This window comes from Nyctereutes procyonoides, unplaced genomic scaffold (genome assembly GCF_905146905.1).
Source record: "Nyctereutes procyonoides isolate TBG_1078 unplaced genomic scaffold, NYPRO_anot_genome, whole genome shotgun sequence".
Classification (NCBI taxonomy): Eukaryota; Metazoa; Chordata; class Mammalia; order Carnivora; family Canidae; genus Nyctereutes; species Nyctereutes procyonoides.
The window spans coordinates 82,970,062-82,989,795 of record NW_026575125.1 but is presented as its reverse complement, the minus strand read 5'-3'; the positions used below and the strand labels follow the sequence as shown (position 1 = coordinate 82,989,795).

General features: G+C 42.9%; 1 protein-coding gene across 1 annotated transcript in view; it reads left to right on the top strand.

The window, feature by feature from the left end:
* Window positions 1-19,734, top strand: part of TRPC5 (transient receptor potential cation channel subfamily C member 5) — a 151,409-nt gene that overhangs the window by 83,370 nt on the left and 48,305 nt on the right. Inside the window, exons 3-4 of the mRNA XM_055338618.1 lie at window positions 17,226-17,562; window positions 18,927-19,066. Of these exons, the coding sequence (XP_055194593.1) occupies window positions 17,226-17,562; window positions 18,927-19,066 (477 nt within the window). The remainder of the gene's footprint in view (window positions 1-17,225; window positions 17,563-18,926; window positions 19,067-19,734) is intronic.

Here is a 19,734-nt window from a genome sequence, read left to right as displayed (position 1 = left end):
TTAGTTCTAATTTCAAGGCATTATGGTCTGAGAATATGGAGGGGACGATCCCAATCTTTTGGTATTGGTTCAGACCCAATTTGTGACCCAGTATGTGGTCTATTCTGGAGAAAGTTTCATGTGCACTTGAGAAGACTGTGTATTCAGTTGAGTTTGGATGTAAAGTTCTGTAGATATCTGTGAAATCCATCTGGTCCAGTGTATCATTTAAAGCTCTCGTTTCTTTGGAGATGTTGTGTTTAGAAGACCTATCGAGTGTAGAAAGCGCTAGATTGAAGTCACCAAGTATAAGTGTATTATTATCTAAGTATTTCTTCACTTTGGTTATTAATTGATTGATATATTTGGCAGCTCCCACATTCGGGGCATATATATTGAGGATTGTTAAGTCCTCTTGTTGGATAGATCCTTTAAGTATGATATAGTGTCCCTCTTCATCTCTCACTACAGTCTTCGGGGTAAATTTTAGTTTATCTGATATAAGGATGGCTACTCCTGCTTTCTTTTGAGGACCATTTGAATGGTAAATGGTTCTTCAACCTTTTATTTTCAGGCTATAGGTGTCCTTCTGTCTAAAATGAGTCTCTTATAGACAGCAAATAGATGGGTCTTGCTTTTTTATCCAGTCTGAAACCCTGCACCTTTTGATGGGGTCATTAAGCCCGTTCACGTTCAGAATTACTATTGAAAGATATGAGTTTAGTGTCACCATGATATCTATTCAGTCCTTGTTTTTGTGGATTGTTCCACTGAACTTCTTCTTAAAGGGGAATTTTAAGAGTCCCCTTTAAAATGTCTTGCAGAGCTGGTTTGGAGGTCACATATTCTTTCAGTTCCTGCCTGTCTTGGAAGCTCTTTATCTCTCCTTCCATTCTGAATGAGAGTCTTGCTGGATAAAGTATTCTTGGTTGCATGTTTTTCTCATTTAGGATCCTGAATATATCCTGCCAGCCCTTTCTGGCCTGCCAGGTCTCTGTGGAGAGGTCTGCTGTTACCCTAATACTCCTCCCCATAAAAGTCAGGGATTTCTTGTCTCTTGCTCCTTTAAGGATCTTCTCTTTATCTTTGGAATTTGCAAGCTTAACTATTAAATGTCGAGGTGTTGAATGGTTTTTATTGATTTTGGGCGGGGGGATCTCTCTATTCCTTGGATCTGAATGTCTGTTTCCCTTCCCAGATTAGGAAATTTTTCAGCTCTGATTTCTTCAAATACATATTCTGGACCTCTGTCCTTTTCAGCGCCCTCGGGAACCCCAATTAAACGTAGGTTTTTCTTCCTCAGGCTGTCATTTATTTCCCTTAATCTGTCCTCATGATCTTTTAATTGTTTGTCTCTTTTTACCTCAGTTTCCCTCTTTGCCATCAACTTGTCTTCTATGTCACTCACTCGTTCTTCCACCTCGTTAACCCTCGTCGTTAGGACTTCTAGTTTGGATTGCATCTCATTCAATTGATTTTTAATTTCTGCCTGATTGGATCTAAATTCTGCAGTCATGAAGTCTCGTGAGTCCTTAATGCTTTTTTCTAGAGCCACCAGTAGCTGTATAATAGTGCTTCTGAATTGGCTTTCTGACATTGAATTGTAATCCAGATTTTGTAACTCTGTGGGAGAGAGGGCTGTTTCTGATTCTTTCTTTTGAGGTGAGGTTTTCCTTCTAGTCATTTTGCTCAGTGCAGAGTGGCCAAAAACAAGTTGTATTGGGAAATGGAGAAAAATAGAGGAGAGAAACAAGGAAAGAAAAGAGAAAAAAAAAGAAAAAAGGAAGACAAAAAGAAAAAAAGAAGAAAAAGAGAAAGAAAAAAAAAGAAAGGAAAAAAAAGGGCGGGGGAAGCAAACAGAAATCAAAAAGCAAAAAAAAAAAAAAAAACACGGGGGAGTATCTTCTGTTTCTGTAGACTTTAAGTCCCTTGACTTCCCCTGGAACTGGTCCGTCCAGCTGGTCTTCTGGGGGAGAGGCCTGTTGTGCTGATTTTCAGGTGTTAGCACTTGGGGGAGCTGCTCTGCTGCCTGCCTGGTGCAGGGCTCAGTGGGGGTTGTTTACCCCGTGAGGCCCCAGGAGGAACAACCGCAGTGGTGGGGACAGCTCTGGAGCCCTGGATTCAGCCCCCGCTGTAACTACGGGGCTCTCCGTCTGCAGGGCCTGGAGGCTCCGGGGCGGGGCCGCTGATCTGCTCAGCTCGGGGCAGGAGCGTCCTTGCTGTCCTGGGCCCTCCCGGCCTCTGCCTGTCCCGGGGGAGGCCGGATCCTGGGCTGTGTCCCGGCGCCCTGTGCTCCGGAGCCTGCGCTGGTGGATTCGCGCTCCCGCCCCGCAGCCCCCTCAGCGCGTAGCCGCCGCCCGAGCCCCTCCGAGCTGCTCCGGTAGGTCCCGCCGTGCGCGCTGCAGCCCTTTGGGAGCTCGGCGCACTCTCCCTGGGGCGCAGGTGTCTGTTAGGGTCCCAGGGAGCCCGAGGGCATCCCCGCCCTCCTGGGTCCTGCTCCAACTCCCTGCGAGCCCCTTTCCGCCCGCCCGGGAAGGTTGGTGCAGCTCCTGCTTCTCCGGGACGGGGCTCTCCTGTTCTGGGGACACTCGCCCCGGCCTCAGCCCGGCTCCTCGCGGGGCCCCTCCCCCTTGGAGGCCTTTTGTTCCTTTATTTCTTTTTCCCCGTCTTCCTACCTGGATAGAAGCGCGAACTCTTCTCACTGTAGCATTCCAGCTGTTCTCTCTTTAAATCTCAGGCCGAATTTGTAGATTTTCAGGATGATTTGAAGGTTATCTAGGTAATTTGGTGGGGGCAGGTGATTTGGGGACCCTACTCTTCCGCCATCTTGCCCCTCCGCAATAAAACCTTATTTACACAAACAGGTAACAAGCTGGATGTGGCCCTCTGGTCTATAATTTGAGTACCACTGGGTCAAAGCATCTGTGGTGTATTCAGATGGACCTGGCTCCAAGACCCCGCTCTCCCTACTTACTGGACAGGTTCTTTAGTCTCTCTGCATCTCATTTCTTCACCTGTAAAATGGTGATAATACCTCCTGCATCAAGTTATTGTGAGAATTCAGGATTAAAAGAATGAATAAATACAAAGTTCCTGGCACCTAGTATTCAATAAGTCCTTAATAAAAGCCCACCATAAGGCTGATCCCAGAAGGACGGAAAAAGGAGAGGGGTTAGGATAGGCACTGCTATCTTTAAAATCAAGCCACCAAGGCTCCAATGGTCTCGATACTCAGCAGGAATAAGTACTCCCTCAGGATTCCAGCTATTTCTACTCCCCTTCAGCTATATAAACCTTGCTCTTTAGGAATTTACATTTGTGTTTTCATCATTAGTGAGAAAGGCTCCCGGTTTCATTGTAGCTCTTGTTAGGCCCTGGGAACCCTGTCACGGGAAGGCAGGAGTATTATTTTGTCTTTATCTGTTAGGTGTTTCCTTCAGGACTGAGATTCCTGTGGCTAGAGTCATGCCGGTGTCCCAAGTACTCAGCACAGGGCCTGGCACAGAGTAAGGGGCTTAGAAAATGTTGCTGGTTTAACTGAACTGGCTTTGGAGTAACCCAGCCTGGAAGCAGAACGAAAGTGACTTCTTAGAAGCCCTCCAAAGCCTTGGGGATCCCTGTTTTTGCCACAAGAGGGAGAGAGAACTTGTTTGTGTGGTGGGGGAGGGTATAGAAGTGTGAGGGATGGTTGAGAGGATGGGGAAGTGCAGAACATCCTGTCCCTGGGTTACATTAAGTACACAGGAACCATGCTGCAATGGTCTCTCCAGGCCATCCTCCTGAACAATCACCCAGTGCAAGCCACCTGGAGCAAGATTTTTGCCCAGACCCAAAGCCATACTTATGGAATCTTCCATCCTGGCTTTAAAGAACTCCAGGAGATACATCAGCTTGTTAACCCCCCAAAAGCTGTCCTTCCTGCAATCCTGACTTACCAGTCTTGCTCAATGAGAAATCCCCCTCCCCTTTATCTACCGAGTTGTCTCCCTTCCTCTGAAGTATGTCTTGTGTAATAATCCAGTTTTTCATTCTGGAACTTGTGGGAGTTACATATAGGATCTAACTATACGACAAGGACCATACCGACTCAAACTGAGTGTACTGTCTAGGCAAGGCCTGTGTAGGGTCACATATATAGTCACTTCGAAACTCTGCAAGCAGCAATGCTTCTCCATCTCATAACAATGAGAGCCATAATGATGAAAATAACTAACATTTATTAAACACTTCTTTGTCTAGTTCTCACAATAATCCATGATGAGAATGGCAATGATGACGCTTCTTTCTTTGCTGCCAGGCACTGAGTTAACTCTCTTCACCTTTAGAATGACCTTAGGACATGGGTTACTAGTATAATCCTCATTTTTCCAATGGGGAAACTGAGGTCCAGAGAGATTAAGCAACTTGCCCAAGGTCATCCAGCCAGGAAGTTGTGGAACTAGAATTTAAACCTCAGGTCTGCCTAACAACAGAGACCATGCTACCACTCTACCTTATTAGGAATATCTTTGTGTATAAGGCATACATTGCACTGATAAGCTAACAAGGATGTATGAGGAACGCCATCTTACTTTTGTTGGTGTTGAGAATGTTTCAAAGCATTTTCCCACCTCCATGATCCATTTGATTGTCCAGGGAGTCCTATGAGGAGAAGGTCAGGTGGGTGTCAACCACCAATTGCACAGATAAAGACCCAAACACAACGACACACCTTGAGTCCCACCACAAATCACAGACCAAAAGAGAGTCAGAGCTCAAGATATGTTTCCCAAATGGGTTCTTTCTTACGGCTAGGGGCTAAATTTCCTCCACCCCCTTTATTCTGATTTCATGCTGAAGATTTCAAAGTGGACAGCTCACAGCATGTCATGAAACCTCCAGCCAAACCTTCTTATAAAGATGAAAACTATTTGGGTGCACCTGACTCAATCTCCTTTCATGCCCCAATGTCTCAGGACCTGCCAAACCTGCACACATCTTGTGACCTGAAAAAAAAGGACCCATGCCCTGAAGAACTAGAAATACTTCAGGCATGAATACCTGTCAACATAGATCTCTCCATTGTTCTCTTCTATTTATTGAATGATTATAAGTCCACAATTCCAAAATACACAATGTTCTGAAAAACCAAAAAAAAATTTTCCATAAATTTTCTATCAAAACTCATAGGGTGACAAAACATGAAATGAACTGACATGAGGCAATTTATTGTCTTTATTTATCCCATTTAGTCTAAGCATTCATAGGTTTCACTGCTGTGATACTAATGTGTTTGACTATCGTCAGATTTCCAGATAAAATACAGGATATCCGGTTACATGTGAATTTCAGATCAACAGTGAACCATGTTTTAGTGTCAGTATGTCCCAAATATCATAAGGGGATACACTTAGACTAAAACACAATTCACTGTTGATCTGAAATTCAAATATAACTAGACCTCTTGTATTTTTATTTGCTAAATTTGGCAACCCTAATTAAGAGTGCTGCCTTAAATCCCACTGGGGGTGTTACCTAATATATAGTGCAGATGGCATATTATTGTTCTGAAATCTGACAAATTTAGAATTCCAAAACACATCTGGCCTCAAGGATTTTGGAGTAAGTACTGTGGACTTGTGAACCTGTACCATCACCCAGCACTGGGCTTGGAACTGCCTAGGACACCCAGCTCTCAAAGACTTACACCCTCAGAATTGGTTGCCTCTGGCTCTCATTTTATTTTGCCCCTGTTCTGTTCCATGGGTCGTCAATTGACCTAATCACACCCCATCTGACTTCTTATTTGGCTTTAATGAGTTTCCAGTCTCTCCTCTCCAATTGCCCTGACATGCTGGTTCACTTGCTTTCTCCCAGGTGAGTTTTCCAAGACAGGCTCCTCTTTCCTTCTAGAACTCCCCTCTTGGAAGTAGGACGTGATCTCCCACCGCCCTCTGCTGCCACCTCACGACTAGAATACGCCACTGCATTGGACTAAATTTCGCAGCACTAGATCCTTTGAGAGCCTATCAGCTCCAACAAGGGAGAAGGATAACATCTGCCAGGAAACGCCATTTAGCAAATCCCCACTGCTGTATGTACGTGCAAATGGGTAACTGTATTTTTTAAAATACGTATTCTAAAACCGAATCTTCAGCATCTAGCCTCACTTTCCCTCAGTGAGTTCAAATTAGTGAGCCTTAACTCAAATGTGAAATCAGAGGGATGACTGCCAGTTGACTCATTTTATCAGTCTGTTGCCATTGACATTGGTAGCCAAGTACAGGGACCAAGTGCACCAGGTAACTACAGCAACAGCCCGATGAGTACAAAATGTCTCAGTAATCCCTGCAAAAGCACTGCAGCTCCTTCTTTCCAAAAAAAAAAAAAAAAATTTCACTGCCGATTAGTGATCTAAGTAGATTGACACTGTTTCAGACAGAGACTACATGTAAAACATAGGGGCCACTTTGAATTATGACCTGGGCCTAATCTACTTGGCAAAACCTACTTCTTCATCTTAAATTTCTGCTACCGTGGTAAAAAGATGAACCACTTCATAAAAGCACAGCTCAGGGGCAGCCCGGGTGGCTCAGCGGTTTAACTCTGCCTTCGGCCCAGGGCGTGATTGTGGAGACCTGGATCAAGTCCCACGTCGGGCTTCTTGCATGGAGTGTGCTTCTCCCTCTGCCTGTGTCTCTGGCCCTCTCTCTGTATATCTCTCATGAATAAATAAATAAAATCTTTTTCAAAAAAAAAAAAAAGCACAGCTCAACAAGCTCACCATCATGGTAGGGAAGGAAAGTGTTTTGCACATTTGCCTCCTCTTTGGAAAATTGTGTGCTGACCTGGATTTACTTTTTGAGCATTTTTCTCCTCATCAGAGCCCAGCCTGTTTGGCAACTACAAAACAAACCAACCAAACTTGTTCTCAGATCATTTTTGCCAGCTGGCTTTTTAAATACATCCTTGTACACAACTGGACTGTCTTTTGAAGAACTGACATCTGAGGCAATGCAAGTTGGGCCTATTCCATTGTCTAGCCACTCACTGAAGGAGCAGAGTCAAGTTCTTGAAAGATGAGTAGACTTTTTCCAACCACACAGAAAGGCCCTTAGCTCAGAGCCTGCCATAGTTGGGAACTCAAGTTTTCTTCCGGATCCTCACCTTCTGCCCTGGGGAATGTTGGGGGGTGCTCATTATCACCTCTCAGATTTTCTTTTCCTCCAAGCTACTAAAGGAAGAAGTGTTTACAGCTGTAAGTCCCCCAGCTTGAGGTCAACTGCTCTCTTTTAGGAAACACACAAAGATAACTCAGTGCCAATTACTCCAGGGAACAACAGTCCTGAGCTGCTTAACAGAGCTCTGAATGTTAGACATACGTCAAGGTGACCTTTCTTCTAGTCTCATCTACTCCACGTCAACACATACCCAACAGTTTAAAATCATGCACAAATCACCAGTGAGGTGACTCAATGTAGGACCGACTTGTTTTACCCTGATCTGATTTTTCTCTTCCTGACTGCCTCCATGGCACAGAACAGAGTGGATTGTGGGAGTTAAGAAAGATTTTTTTCTCCTCTGACCACACTGCCCATCCCTAGGGGAACCACTGAAAACTCAACTGCTGCTGGCTTTTTTTTGTCTGCTTTACAGCCTGGCTTCCTTCTCAAGAGCCCCCCACCACTAGATCCTCTACTCCAAACAAGGGACTTCCCCTCATTTCCCAGTGTCTCATTAGAGACGGTGGGTGGGGGTAGGGAGGGTAGGGGAGGAGGGGGATGTGGGGGGGGTTAACCTGGTCACTAACCAGGTTATTATATCCTAAGCTCACTACTCTTAAATGAACACTTACTATAGTGCTTGACACACAGTGAGCACTCAAATGCTCATTAGTATTTAACCTCTCTGGGAGTCAGTTTCTCTCATCTGTAAAATGGGTGTAAATGCAGTACCAACCCCCTGGGTTTGTTCATATGTATAACATGCTTTTAAAATTATCCAAAACAGAAAATTCTGTGTACATTTAATCTGTGACTATTATGACTGGTATTAGAGAAATACTTGGAGGGTACACAGAATATGAGGTGAAAGAGGTGTGTGTGTGTGTGTGTGTGTGTGTGTGTGTGTGTGTTGGGAGGTTTGGGGAAGAAAAAGTTCCACTTGGGTTATGAATTTGAAATGTCCACTAGGCAGTGAATATTCAGGACTGAAGTTTAGCAGGAAAGCAGAGAAGAGAATTTTCTCACTTTAACAAGTACAGTAAATGTCTGCAAAGCCCTTTGGGCTATTAAATGTCATACAACATACAAAATTGTCCCTCCCCTTCAGAAGTTTACTATGGTAAAAAAGCTCTACATGAAAGTAAGTGTAACTAACATAGGTCGGGCTCTAAGGTACCTCAAGGAAGAAGCAAAGTGGTCTGGGCTTGAGGAAGAGGGATCGCCTCTGGCTGGGGCAATTATGGAAGGCTTCCAGGAGGAAGTGAGATTCTCTGATTTAAGGATTCTCTATAGCCTTTCCTTCTGACTCTCATGCCTGCTGATTCGTTCCTTCTCTGAATGCCCTGAGTCTCTAAGTTGTCATTCCTCATGACAACGTAGTCACTTTTTCCTAATGCCAAATGGTTTGAATGACTGCACTTTATTCTGACCTTTCTTTTTATGAAGTGGCTCTAACACAAGAATCAAAGTGGTATAGGGTTTTTCTTTCTTTTTTATTACATCCTTACTTGGGAAAATCTCCCGAATTGGAAGGGAGTGGCCTTCACCAGTCTGTGGCCACCAACCAGCTGAGAACCTGAAACTTTTACCATCTGTACCGCTTGTGCTTGTGAGGCCTTCTGAACACAGACATTATTGCCTATTACTTGTGTCATGTGAGTTTGGCTGGTCTGTCAGTGAGATCCTGCAGGTCAGAGTCACTGTGGGTCTCTCTTGTTGTAGCCCTCTCCCCACGCACCACACAGAACTGGTCATGGAGCAGGTGTACAGAAATACTTGTTGCAACACCTAAATTGAGTCACATTGCTCTTGCATTCCCTTAGCAATGAGCAAGTCAAATTTGGTTCTGCTTTGGGTTCAGCATGTGAATGAAGCACTAAAACCACGTGATCATTTAGACAGCTGTAGGAACAAAAGTTTAATCCAATGGACTAGTGAGAAGCTAAAGAAATAATTCTCCTCACTGAATGAATGAAGTCAGAGCTCTGCCCAGGTGAAATTGAACTAGTTTTCCTAGTTGTCTGGGGGAGGGTCAGGCTCTTTCTGGTAGAACCTGACGTTATTCCTATCAAGAATTACTCTTTCGAGGGGCAAAGAGCTATTGAGCTCTTCCATTTAAAATGCAGCTTTATGTCAAAGGAAGAAAGTCAGGGCTTTTCCAAAAGTCCTATGTAAGGAAAAAATTAATTTTCAGCCCTTGCCTGAGAGCATTGGAGAAATAAAGCATCACAGATTTTTAAAAATAAAAGGAACTGTACAGAGGGCCCTAGCAGGTTTGTGAAGAAAAGATGTAGACGGTTGGAAAGGGGAGTGCCACAGAGATCTGGGCTGGGGCTAAACTAGGAAGGTAATATCTTCAGCCCAGATCTGAGTTTCTGATCATTCCTCTTCAGCGTTGCTGGTGTACAGGTCCCTTATAGCTAGGTAACTGGCTAATATGATACACTCACTTTTTCTTTTATACACTCACTTTAAACTGTTATGGTTTGGGGCACCTGGGTGGCTCATTTAAGCACCTGCCTCCGGCTCAGGTTATGATCTTGGGGTCCTGGGATTGAGCCCCACATAGGGTTCCCTGCTTAGTAGGGAGTCTGCTTCTTCCTCTGCCTCTGACTCTGCCTCTCCCTTCTGGCTCTCCTCTGCTCGTGTTCTCTCTTAAATAAAATATTTAAAGAAAAAGAAATTATATTCATGTTTTTAGGAAGTGGTAACATATGAAACTATTAACTAAACCTTAAATGTTAGGTTTTTTAAGATTTTATTTATTCATGAGAGACACAAAGAGAGGCAGAGACATAGGAAGAGAGAGAAGCAGGCTCCCTGTGGGGAGCCCAATGGGAGAGTCAGGATTTGATCCCAGGAACCCAGGATCACACCCTGAGCGGAAGGCAGACACTCAACCACTGAACCACCAAGGCATCCCAACAGTTAATTTTTTTAAAGATTTTACTTATTTGAGAGAGAGAGCATGAGCAAGGAGGAGAGGTGGAGGAGAGGGAAAAGTAGACTCCCCGCTGAGCAGGGAGCCCTACAACATGGGGCTTGATCCCAGGATCCTGAGATCAGGACGTGACTCAAAGGCAGATGGTTAACTGACTGAGCCACCCAGGCACCCCATAAAAACATGAATATAATTTCAACACCTTGACCCAAAGCAACAAGTGATAGGAACATTTCAATCACTGTGGCCAGGCCAGTGGGGACAATACTGGGAAATTCAGCTTTCTGCAGGCCCCAACTCATACCATATATGGATTGCCAGAGTGCAGTGTTTAAGGGCTTGGTCTTTAGAGTCAGCCACACCAGGGCTCCACTTCTGGCCCCACCACATACCACAAATGTGATCTTGGGCTTAGTTCCATCATCTGTGAAAGGTGTATAATGCTAATATCAGCCTTTAGGGTTGCTTTGGGGTGATGCATGTGAAAATCTGATACAATGTTTGGTACATTGTAAGAGCTCAATATATAGTAATTAATCTACGTTAAGAGTAGTTGCTAATTTCTTTTTTTTAAGGTTTTATTTATTTGAGAGAAAGAGAGCACAAGCAGGGGCAGAGACAGAGGGAGAAGCAGACTCCCCGCTGAGTGGAGAGCCTGATGCAGGGCTCCATCCCAGGACCCTGAGCAGAAGGCAGACACTTAACTTACTGAGTCACCCAGGTGCCCCAAGAATAGTTCCTAATTTCAATTTCCAGGAGCTTTGTCTTAACTACCATACATCACTCCCCGTATACACTAAGGAAAGAAAGCTTTGGAAAGACAGCATTCCACCAAGTTTCATCTATCACATACCTATTTATTCAATCACTCATTCAACAAATATTTATCCAGTGTTTACCTTGTGCCAGGTGCTTAGCAAAATGCTGGGAATATAATGGAAACTAAGATATGCTCCTAGTCCTTGACCAAGACCCAGTCTTTCAGCTTTTAAGAAGCTCTCATACTGCTCAAACCTTGTCTTGTTGTTTTGTTTTGTTTTGTTTTGTTTGAAGCCCCCTGGGGAGGAATTTGGGAAAGGACTCTATCCTTTTCCACAATCCAACAACCCAAATACAACATCACCTCCCACAAAAAGTTAAAAAGTCGCAAAGGGAATACACTTCCAGAATGGTGGAGTAGGGACTGCTGAAAATCCACTCAAAAAAAGCAACAAGGCATAGGAAAAATATTCCAAATAAACATTTCACAACTCTGAAAATTAACCAAAATTTTGCACCAACCAGAGGAACATGTATTCAAGAAAAACAGCTGAATCTTGGTAAGAACAGCAAGTTTTGTGGTATTTTAACTTGCCTATTCCTCTCTCCTTTTACCCAGTCCCAAGTAGTCTTGAAAATCAATAGACTTGGAACCACAGCAACTGTGAAAAGCAACTGCTTGGCAGCCATTGGAAAGGAAAAGATTGAGTTTGGAGCTCCCCTAAAAGACCTGTCCCCAGAAAATTGTCATTATATGACCTGTCTGGCAACTCCCCGGAAAAGCTCCATTTACAGAACTCATGTTTATGTGATCTTACTCAGGACCAACAGCCCTTTCCCTAAGGGAATTTGTTGGAAAATTCAGCAGCAATTGTTTTGCATCACAGCCACCTGAAACAGTGGATAGTTGTTGAGGCAAACAATATAGGCTTAAACAAAAAAAAATCTGAATCCAGAAATATATAGAAAGGATTGTACATCAGGACCTAGTGGAATTCATCCCAGTAGTACAGGAGTGATTAACATAACAAAATCAATGTATTACATTATATCCATGGAAGGGAGAAAAACATACATAATCATTTCAATTGACATAGGAAAAGTATTTGACATAATTCAACATCCTTTTGTGATTAAAAAAAAAACGCTCAGAAAACAGATTAGAACTTCCTTAACTTGGGCAGCCCGGGTGGCTCAGCGGTTTAGCGCCACCTTGAACCTAGGGCCTGATCCTGGAGACCTGGGATCAAGTCCCATGCCAGACTCCCTGCATACATAGAACCTGCTTCTGTCTGTCTGTCTGTCTGTCTCTTTCTCTCATGAATAAATAAAATCTTAAAAAAAAAACTTCCTTAACACGATGAAAGCCATCTAAGAGAAAGCCATAGCTAATATCACACTTAATGAAGACCAACTGAAAGCTTTTCCCTTAAAATCAGGAATAAGGATAGACTTATTGATAAATGGAATAAAGAGCCCAAAGTAAACCCTGATATTAATGGTTAGTTGATTTTCAACAAGGATGTCAGAAGAAGAATATAATGGGGGAAATAGTAAGCTTCTTCAAAAAAAAAAAGTGTGCTGGTACAAGTAGATATCCACATGCAAATGAATGAAGTTGGACCCCTTTCTCACACAATATGCAAAAGTTAATTCAAAATAGATCAAATACATAAACATAAGAGCTAAAGATATCAAATCCAGAGAAGAAAACCTAGGTACAGACCTTTGTGACCTTGGATAGAGTGATGGATTTTTAGATATGGCAGCAACAGCACAAGCAACAACATAAAACACAAATTGGACTCCATCAAAATTAAAAATTACTGTTCTAGTCGCCGTACAGTTCGGCCCTTAGCACAATCAAGCATACAACACACACTCCTCTGTTTTTCCCGCAATCTCTCCTGAGGCATTCTGGAAATTGAGTAGAGATTGATTAAGTAACCTGTCAAATTTGAATTTCAGTATGCAAACAGGAATCGGGATTGTGCTTTCAAGGCTCACAGATGTTTTGGGCTTTGATACTACATGGTGGCTTAATAAAAACCTCCTTTATAATACTGTAATTGCAGTTTGTTCTGCCAGAATCCACACCACCCTACACTACTCTTGTCAGATTTAAAAACAGAAAATAAAAAACCTGTCCAAACTTTGTAAAATTACCAACTTCAGCCTAATTGAAAATCAGAGCAGAGGCAATGAAGATAGAGGTTAGATGGTAATATCTATTATTAAGAGAAGCTTCACCTCTGCACTTTTGCCGAAGGGAAAGTGATTTCTGGAGTCATAATTCTTGGGGATACACAAGGGGAGGTTGCAGGAGGTCATAAAGATTGCCATTGATGTGGTCCAAATATTTACTTGGTCCTGGCAGCATCAGGGAGCAATGTCATAGTACAGGGATTGGCAAACTATGACAAAAGGGTGCCTGGGTCACTCAGTCAGTTGAGCATCTGACTCTTGATTTTGGCTCAGGTTGTGATCTCAGTGTTGTGAGATATATAGCCCCATATTGGACTCTGTGTTCAGCAGGGAGTCTGCTTGAGATTCTCACTCTTCTTCTCCCTCTCCCTCTGCCCCTCCCACTGCTCTCTTGCTCTATCTCAAATAAGCAAATAAATCTAAAAAAATAAAGTGTTATTGGCGCACCCATAGCCACACCTATTCATTTACATATTTACAGATTTTCTATGGCTGAGTTGGCACTAAAACAGTTGAGTACTTTCTACAGGAACTCTATGGACTGCAAAGCCCCACATATTTACTATTTGGCCTTTTACAGAAAAAGTTTGCCAGGGCTCCTGGATGACTCAGTTGGTTACACATCTGCCTTCAGCTCAGGTCATGATTCTGGAGTCCTGGGATTGAGCCCTGCATTGAGCCCAGCATTGGGCTCCCTGCTCAGCAGGGAGTCTGTTTGTTCCTCCCCCCTGCTCATTTTCTCTCTCTCTCTCTCTCTCTCTCTCTCTCTCTCTCTCTCTCTCTCCTCAAATAAATAAAACATTTTTAAAAAAAAGTTTGTCAACTCCTGCTGTAGGACATCAGTACATCAGTCCAGATATCTCCACTCGGTGTCGCACAGACAAATCTAACTCTGCATGCATTTCCATAAACCTACCTCTTCCAGCTTCAGTGTTCCCACTCTTGGTTGATGATGACACTAATAGCTACCAATTCACCCAAAAGAGAAGCCTCCCTCCCCTTTATAGTCAATACACATCTATTACTTCCTTCCACCTCCTCACTGCATTTTGCATCTGAATTCAGCTTTCCATTTCCACTGCCATTACCTTAGTCCACATTGTAATTATTGTATACCAGATTTCTAACCAGTCTTCCTGCCTCAAGTTTTGCCTGCTTTCTACCCTCCATTCATCTCCCACTCAATCCCCAGAAGGATCTTTCTAATGTCTAAGTCTGATCCTTTTGCATGCATAGTAATATCTGCATCTAAAATGGAATGATCCCTTACTACTATGTGCTAGGCACAGTTCTAAATACTTCATATGTAGTAAGTGATCTTTTTTTCAAGATTTATTTATTTTAGAGAGAAGCATGTAAGTTGGGGCAGGGTAGATGGAGAGGGAGAAAGAATATCAAGTAGACTCCCCACCAAGTGTAGATCCCAACTTGGGGCTCAGTCCCACAACCCTGAGATCAGGATCCAAGCCAAAATCAAGAGTCAGACGCTCAGTCGACTGAGCCACCCAAGCACCCCATAAGTGATCTTAATTCTCACACCAACACTAGCCGGTAGATGCTGTTGTCATCTCGATTCTTCAGACAAAAACACTGAAGAACAAAGAGAACCATGGCGATCCAGCTCAAGTCTCTAATGGAGAGTCTCAACTACTTACTCTACTACTCTGAACACACACAAACACACACACACTCACACACATAAACATATCACTTATGGCTCCCTCTCTTAAGATGAATCATACTATTTGCAGGAGCCAAAGGTTATCATTTTAATCTTCTGTAACCCCTGTCTACCTCCCCAGCCCCATATCCTGCCATTTATGACTTTGCATTTCAAGCTGTAGCCACGGCAGACTGCTCTAGTTCCTCATACAAGTCATGTTCTTTTTTAACCTTGATGCCTTTAGTTATGTCATTCCTTCTGCTTTGGCTGTTCACTCCCTTCCCCTCTCTTCCCCTCTACTTAACCAAATTCTATACATCATGTACTGCTCCACTCAGGTATTGCCTCCACTAGGGAGCCTTGGCTGAGCAGTCCAGATTTGTTCTCCATTGTGCTCCCATTATGCTTTGTTCTTATCCATTTTAATTTTAAGTCCTTATTATACTGTTTTATAACCATCTTTTTATATATCTTTCTCCCTCACTAGACTGTGCATTCCCAGTGCTCTTCCCACTGCATCCAAACGTCTTGCTTAACCCTTCTAATTTTTTATACTTTTTAAAGGACATTTTTATCCTAGCCTCTGGCATAGACTGAAATGCCAAGAAGAGTAGTAGTAAGGGACTATAAGATTGTGTCTTTCTATGTGACATAGGGCATGTTGGGGATCATAAGCATCTTTGAAAAAGATGAGATGACATGATAAAAAAATTGACAGCTTATTTTTTTAATTTATTTATGATAGTCACACAGAGAGAGAGAGAGAGGCAGAGACACAGGCAGAGGGAGAAGCAGGCTCCATGCACTGGGAGCCTGACGTGGGACTCAATCTCGGGTCTCCAGGATCGCGCCCTGGGCCAAAGGCAGGCACCAAACCACTGCGCCACCCAGGGATCCCGACAGCTTATTTTTTATAGTTTCATAAGAGTAAACAGCTTTGGGGTAGTCTAGACTCCCAAATATACAATGGCTCAAACACACTAGAATCCTCTCAGTCATGTAACAGTCCAAGGCAGTTATCAGCAGGATAGTTCTCCTCTATATGGTTCTTGATGGATAAGAGCTGACAGAAAATCCTAGGTCATCCTGGGTTACCACATCCCAGTCAGCCAGAAGCAAGAAAGAACATGGAGGAACACACATGGGATACCTCTACAGACCAGGCCAGGAAATACCACTCATCTTTTCTCTGCAGTCCCATTATTAGGAACCTAGTCACGTGGCCACATCTCACTGCAAGGGAGACTAGAAGGTGTAGTCTGTTCCACTGTGTGCTCAAGGCAGAACAGAATGGCTTTGGTGGGAAGCTAGTCACCTTCACATATATACTAACAGTAAAGTTGGACTAGTCTACCTCGGGTGTTGGGTAAACAATGAAAGAATTTTATTTCCTTTGTCCTAGTAAGCTATATGGTACAGCTCTGTTTAACCTTTCCCATGGGAAGCTGGGAAATATAGGCAGTATTTAAAATCATGGCTGACTGTTGAGCTCCCTATTGAGTTGCTTACCAGGGAGTAGAAACTTGATGATGACTTGCAATGCTGATGATTCCTTAACATTAATCATTGACACTTTGTAGATTGCCTTTAAGTAAAATCCCAGCTGGGTTAGTTCACAGCATTGTAATTTGGGCCCCTAAATATTTTCCCCTCCTCTGCATGTCTAGAGTTGAGAGGGTGTTAATAGATGGCAAAACAGTAAGCTGATTCACTGTGAGCCAACCAAGAGGTGCTCAAAACCAAAGGGTAAAAAAAAAAAAAAAGACAAAACAAGCAGGGAGCTCATTTGCATTCTAAACCATAACCACAGGCATGAGCATATTCCGTGCCAGTTTGTGTTTGCCCAAACACAGCACACATTTGTTGACCTCAGGTAAGCTCGGGGAACAAGTAAAAGTAAAAAAAAAGAAAGAAAGAAAGAAAGAAAGAAAGAAAGAAAGAAAGAAAGAAAGAAAGAAAGAAAGAAGAAAGAGAGAGAAAGAAAGGAAAGAAAGAAAGAAAGAAAGAAAGAAAGAAAGAAAGAAAGAAAATATCCCCATGATTCTCTGCTAATAGATATGGATATTCCCAGTGAAACTTCATAAAATAACTGCCCAGGCTCTACTCCCCAGAGATGCCCAATTTGTGACCCAGAAATCTGAATCTTTTAATGTTCACTGTATGATTCTAATGGAGAGCCAAGGTTCAGGAACCATTTCTCTAATATTATGGGAGGAAGAATAGGGAAGCATGCTAAAGCACAAACTCAACAGTGTGATTTTGCTTAATATATGAAACAAATATCTCTAAGGAAAAGCCAGTCTCATAGCTTGACACATAGAGCTGTCCCTGAAGTTAGATCCATTCACGGAAACCTGGAAAACAGGCCCTTTCTGGGGATTGGCCATGCAGCTGGCTGTAAACTAGGAGATGTATTATGAATGTAGACTTCCCCCTGGACATCCAAGATGCCTAATTTGTTCTCTTCTTTTCCCAGTTTGTTGCTCAGCCTAATTGCCAACAATTACTTGCCACTCTGTGGTATGACGGCTTCCCTGGATGGCGACGGAAACACTGGGTAGTCAAGCTTCTAACCTGCATGACCATTGGGTTCCTGTTTCCCATGCTGTCCATAGCTTATCTGATCTCACCCAGGAGCAACCTTGGGCTGTTCATCAAGAAACCCTTTATCAAGTTTATCTGCCACACAGCATCATATCTGACCTTCCTCTTCATGCTTCTCCTGGCTTCTCAACACATCGTCAGGACAGACCTTCATGTACAGGGGCCTCCCCCAACTGTGGTGGAATGGATGATATTGCCTTGGGTTCTCGGTGAGTCAAAGAAAGTAGGCTCTATGGCCAGATTGCCTGCTGCTCCTGTTTGAAGAAAATGCTGGAACAGGCAGAAAGACTGGCCCTGAATTAGGACATCATCTCTTTGTGCAGTGGGGAAGCCCTTTGTTGGGAGTCTCAAAAATGTGGTTCCTTCTTCCCTAGACCCTGGTCACTTAATATTACATGGCTCACAGTGAGATTGGCAGTGAACCCAGGGCTTAATTCTGCTAACCTAACATCTTCAAGGACAGGAGATTGTCAATTGGTTTAGAAGGAAAGCCAAGTATCAATCAGAATGGATTTTAGATAAGACAGGCAGAGCAAGTGTCAATCAGTCTATTCAATGCACTTCCTATAACTCAAGAGCAATTGAACCTATTGCTTTCTTGTAGCTACTCCACACAATCCCAGTATTTATTCAGGGTTCACATCCTATATGGGTACTAATTCCACAATCAGGAGGGGAACCTGGGAAATTCACACAATTCATGGTAAAAGTAACTTTACCAGTAGTCTCCAAGCATGGTTAGATTGCACTGGACCCTCCAATGCACTGCTATCCCCCAAATCCTTGCTACTCGAACTGTAATTCCCAAATCAGCAATGTCAGCATCATCACTTGGGAACTTGTTAGACAGAATTTCAAGTCCCACTGTGGAGCTAGGGAATCAGAATCCATTCCAACATGATCCCCAGGTGATTGGCATGCACTTTAAAGTCTAGAAAGCACTGCCTTAGACCACAGTCACACCTTTTACTGTCTCCTAATTCCAAGATTCAAGAAACATCTATGCCATCAGGCAGAATTCCACAAAACCCCACACACGATGAGAGGAGAAAAGAGAAAAGAGGATTCTAAATTATTTTGGGCCTCATTGCCTAGCTTCAGCCTCAACATCTAGTAATTTGGTTGGTGGTTAGCTAGCTCACCTCAAAACTTACTGAGTTTTAGCACATGGTAGAAACTAAAGACTATAGGATAATACTGACCTCATTAATTTATTAATGAAATTAATAAATTTCCTACTTCAAAATTGGAAGGGGGTAGAATCAGGCACCCAAAATTGTAACAGCATTCCAGGAACTATAATAACAATGCTAAAAAGTGAGTAGCACCCAGAAAAGTATAACATATGAGCATCTTCAGGTAATGCCTATCAAGATTGGCAAGTCCATAACTGAGAGGTGACACAGGAAAGAAAATGAGCTACATTATTGTTACCATCTCTGGGGCCTTCACTCCAGTGATCTCAATTCATTCATTGTTTCTGCCTATCTTTACTCAAGGGAATCCTACTGTGATGACTATGATGACTATTCTGACCCTGTCTAGAAATAAACATCTTGCCTCCATTCCTCAGGTTTCATTTGGGGGGAGATTAAGGAAATGTGGGATGGTGGATTTACTGAATATATCCATGACTGGTGGAACCTGATGGATTTTGCAATGAACTCACTCTACCTGGCAACTATTTCCTTGAAGATTGTGGCCTATGTCAAGGTAACTTGGAATGTCTGCCATTTTTTAAGCAATTTATTTGGGTTACATTAAGCTTTAGCACAGGGAGCAAGAAGAATTTAGGGGAAAAGTGCTGTTAACAGTCCAATCCATGCGGGAAAGTACCATACAAACAGGCACTCTTTCAATAGATTATAAGTAGTTTCCACCTAAGTGAAGAACAGAACAATTTACAAATGAATCTTTAGCTTCTTAAACTCTGACAGTAGAAGGGTCTTCAGCCACCCATCCACCCATTCAGTGTTTAAATCCTCTCTATTATAATATCCTTGCCAAGAAGATGGTCCACAGATGCTTCCATAAGTCAGGGACAGAAAACACACTGAATTCACAATTTCCAAAAGCCTCTCTCAACCCTTGTCACTTCATTAAAAAGTGCTACTTTGTGTTTTTCTGATATTATTTTCCCTGGGACACATCCATTAATAATCCTTCCCAGTGGAGTCAAACAACAAAGCTGTTCCTTTTCCTGAATAGTGCTTCCAATGTAAAACCATCTCTCCCTAACTTGCTGAGTTGACTCTTCTCAAAGCTAACTATTCACTCTTCCCTCAAAGTGTTCTTTATATGACAGGTAGTAGAACCTTAGAAACTTCACTGCAGAGGACAGAGATCTTTAATCATCTCTGCCTCCGTCATTACTTCCAGCA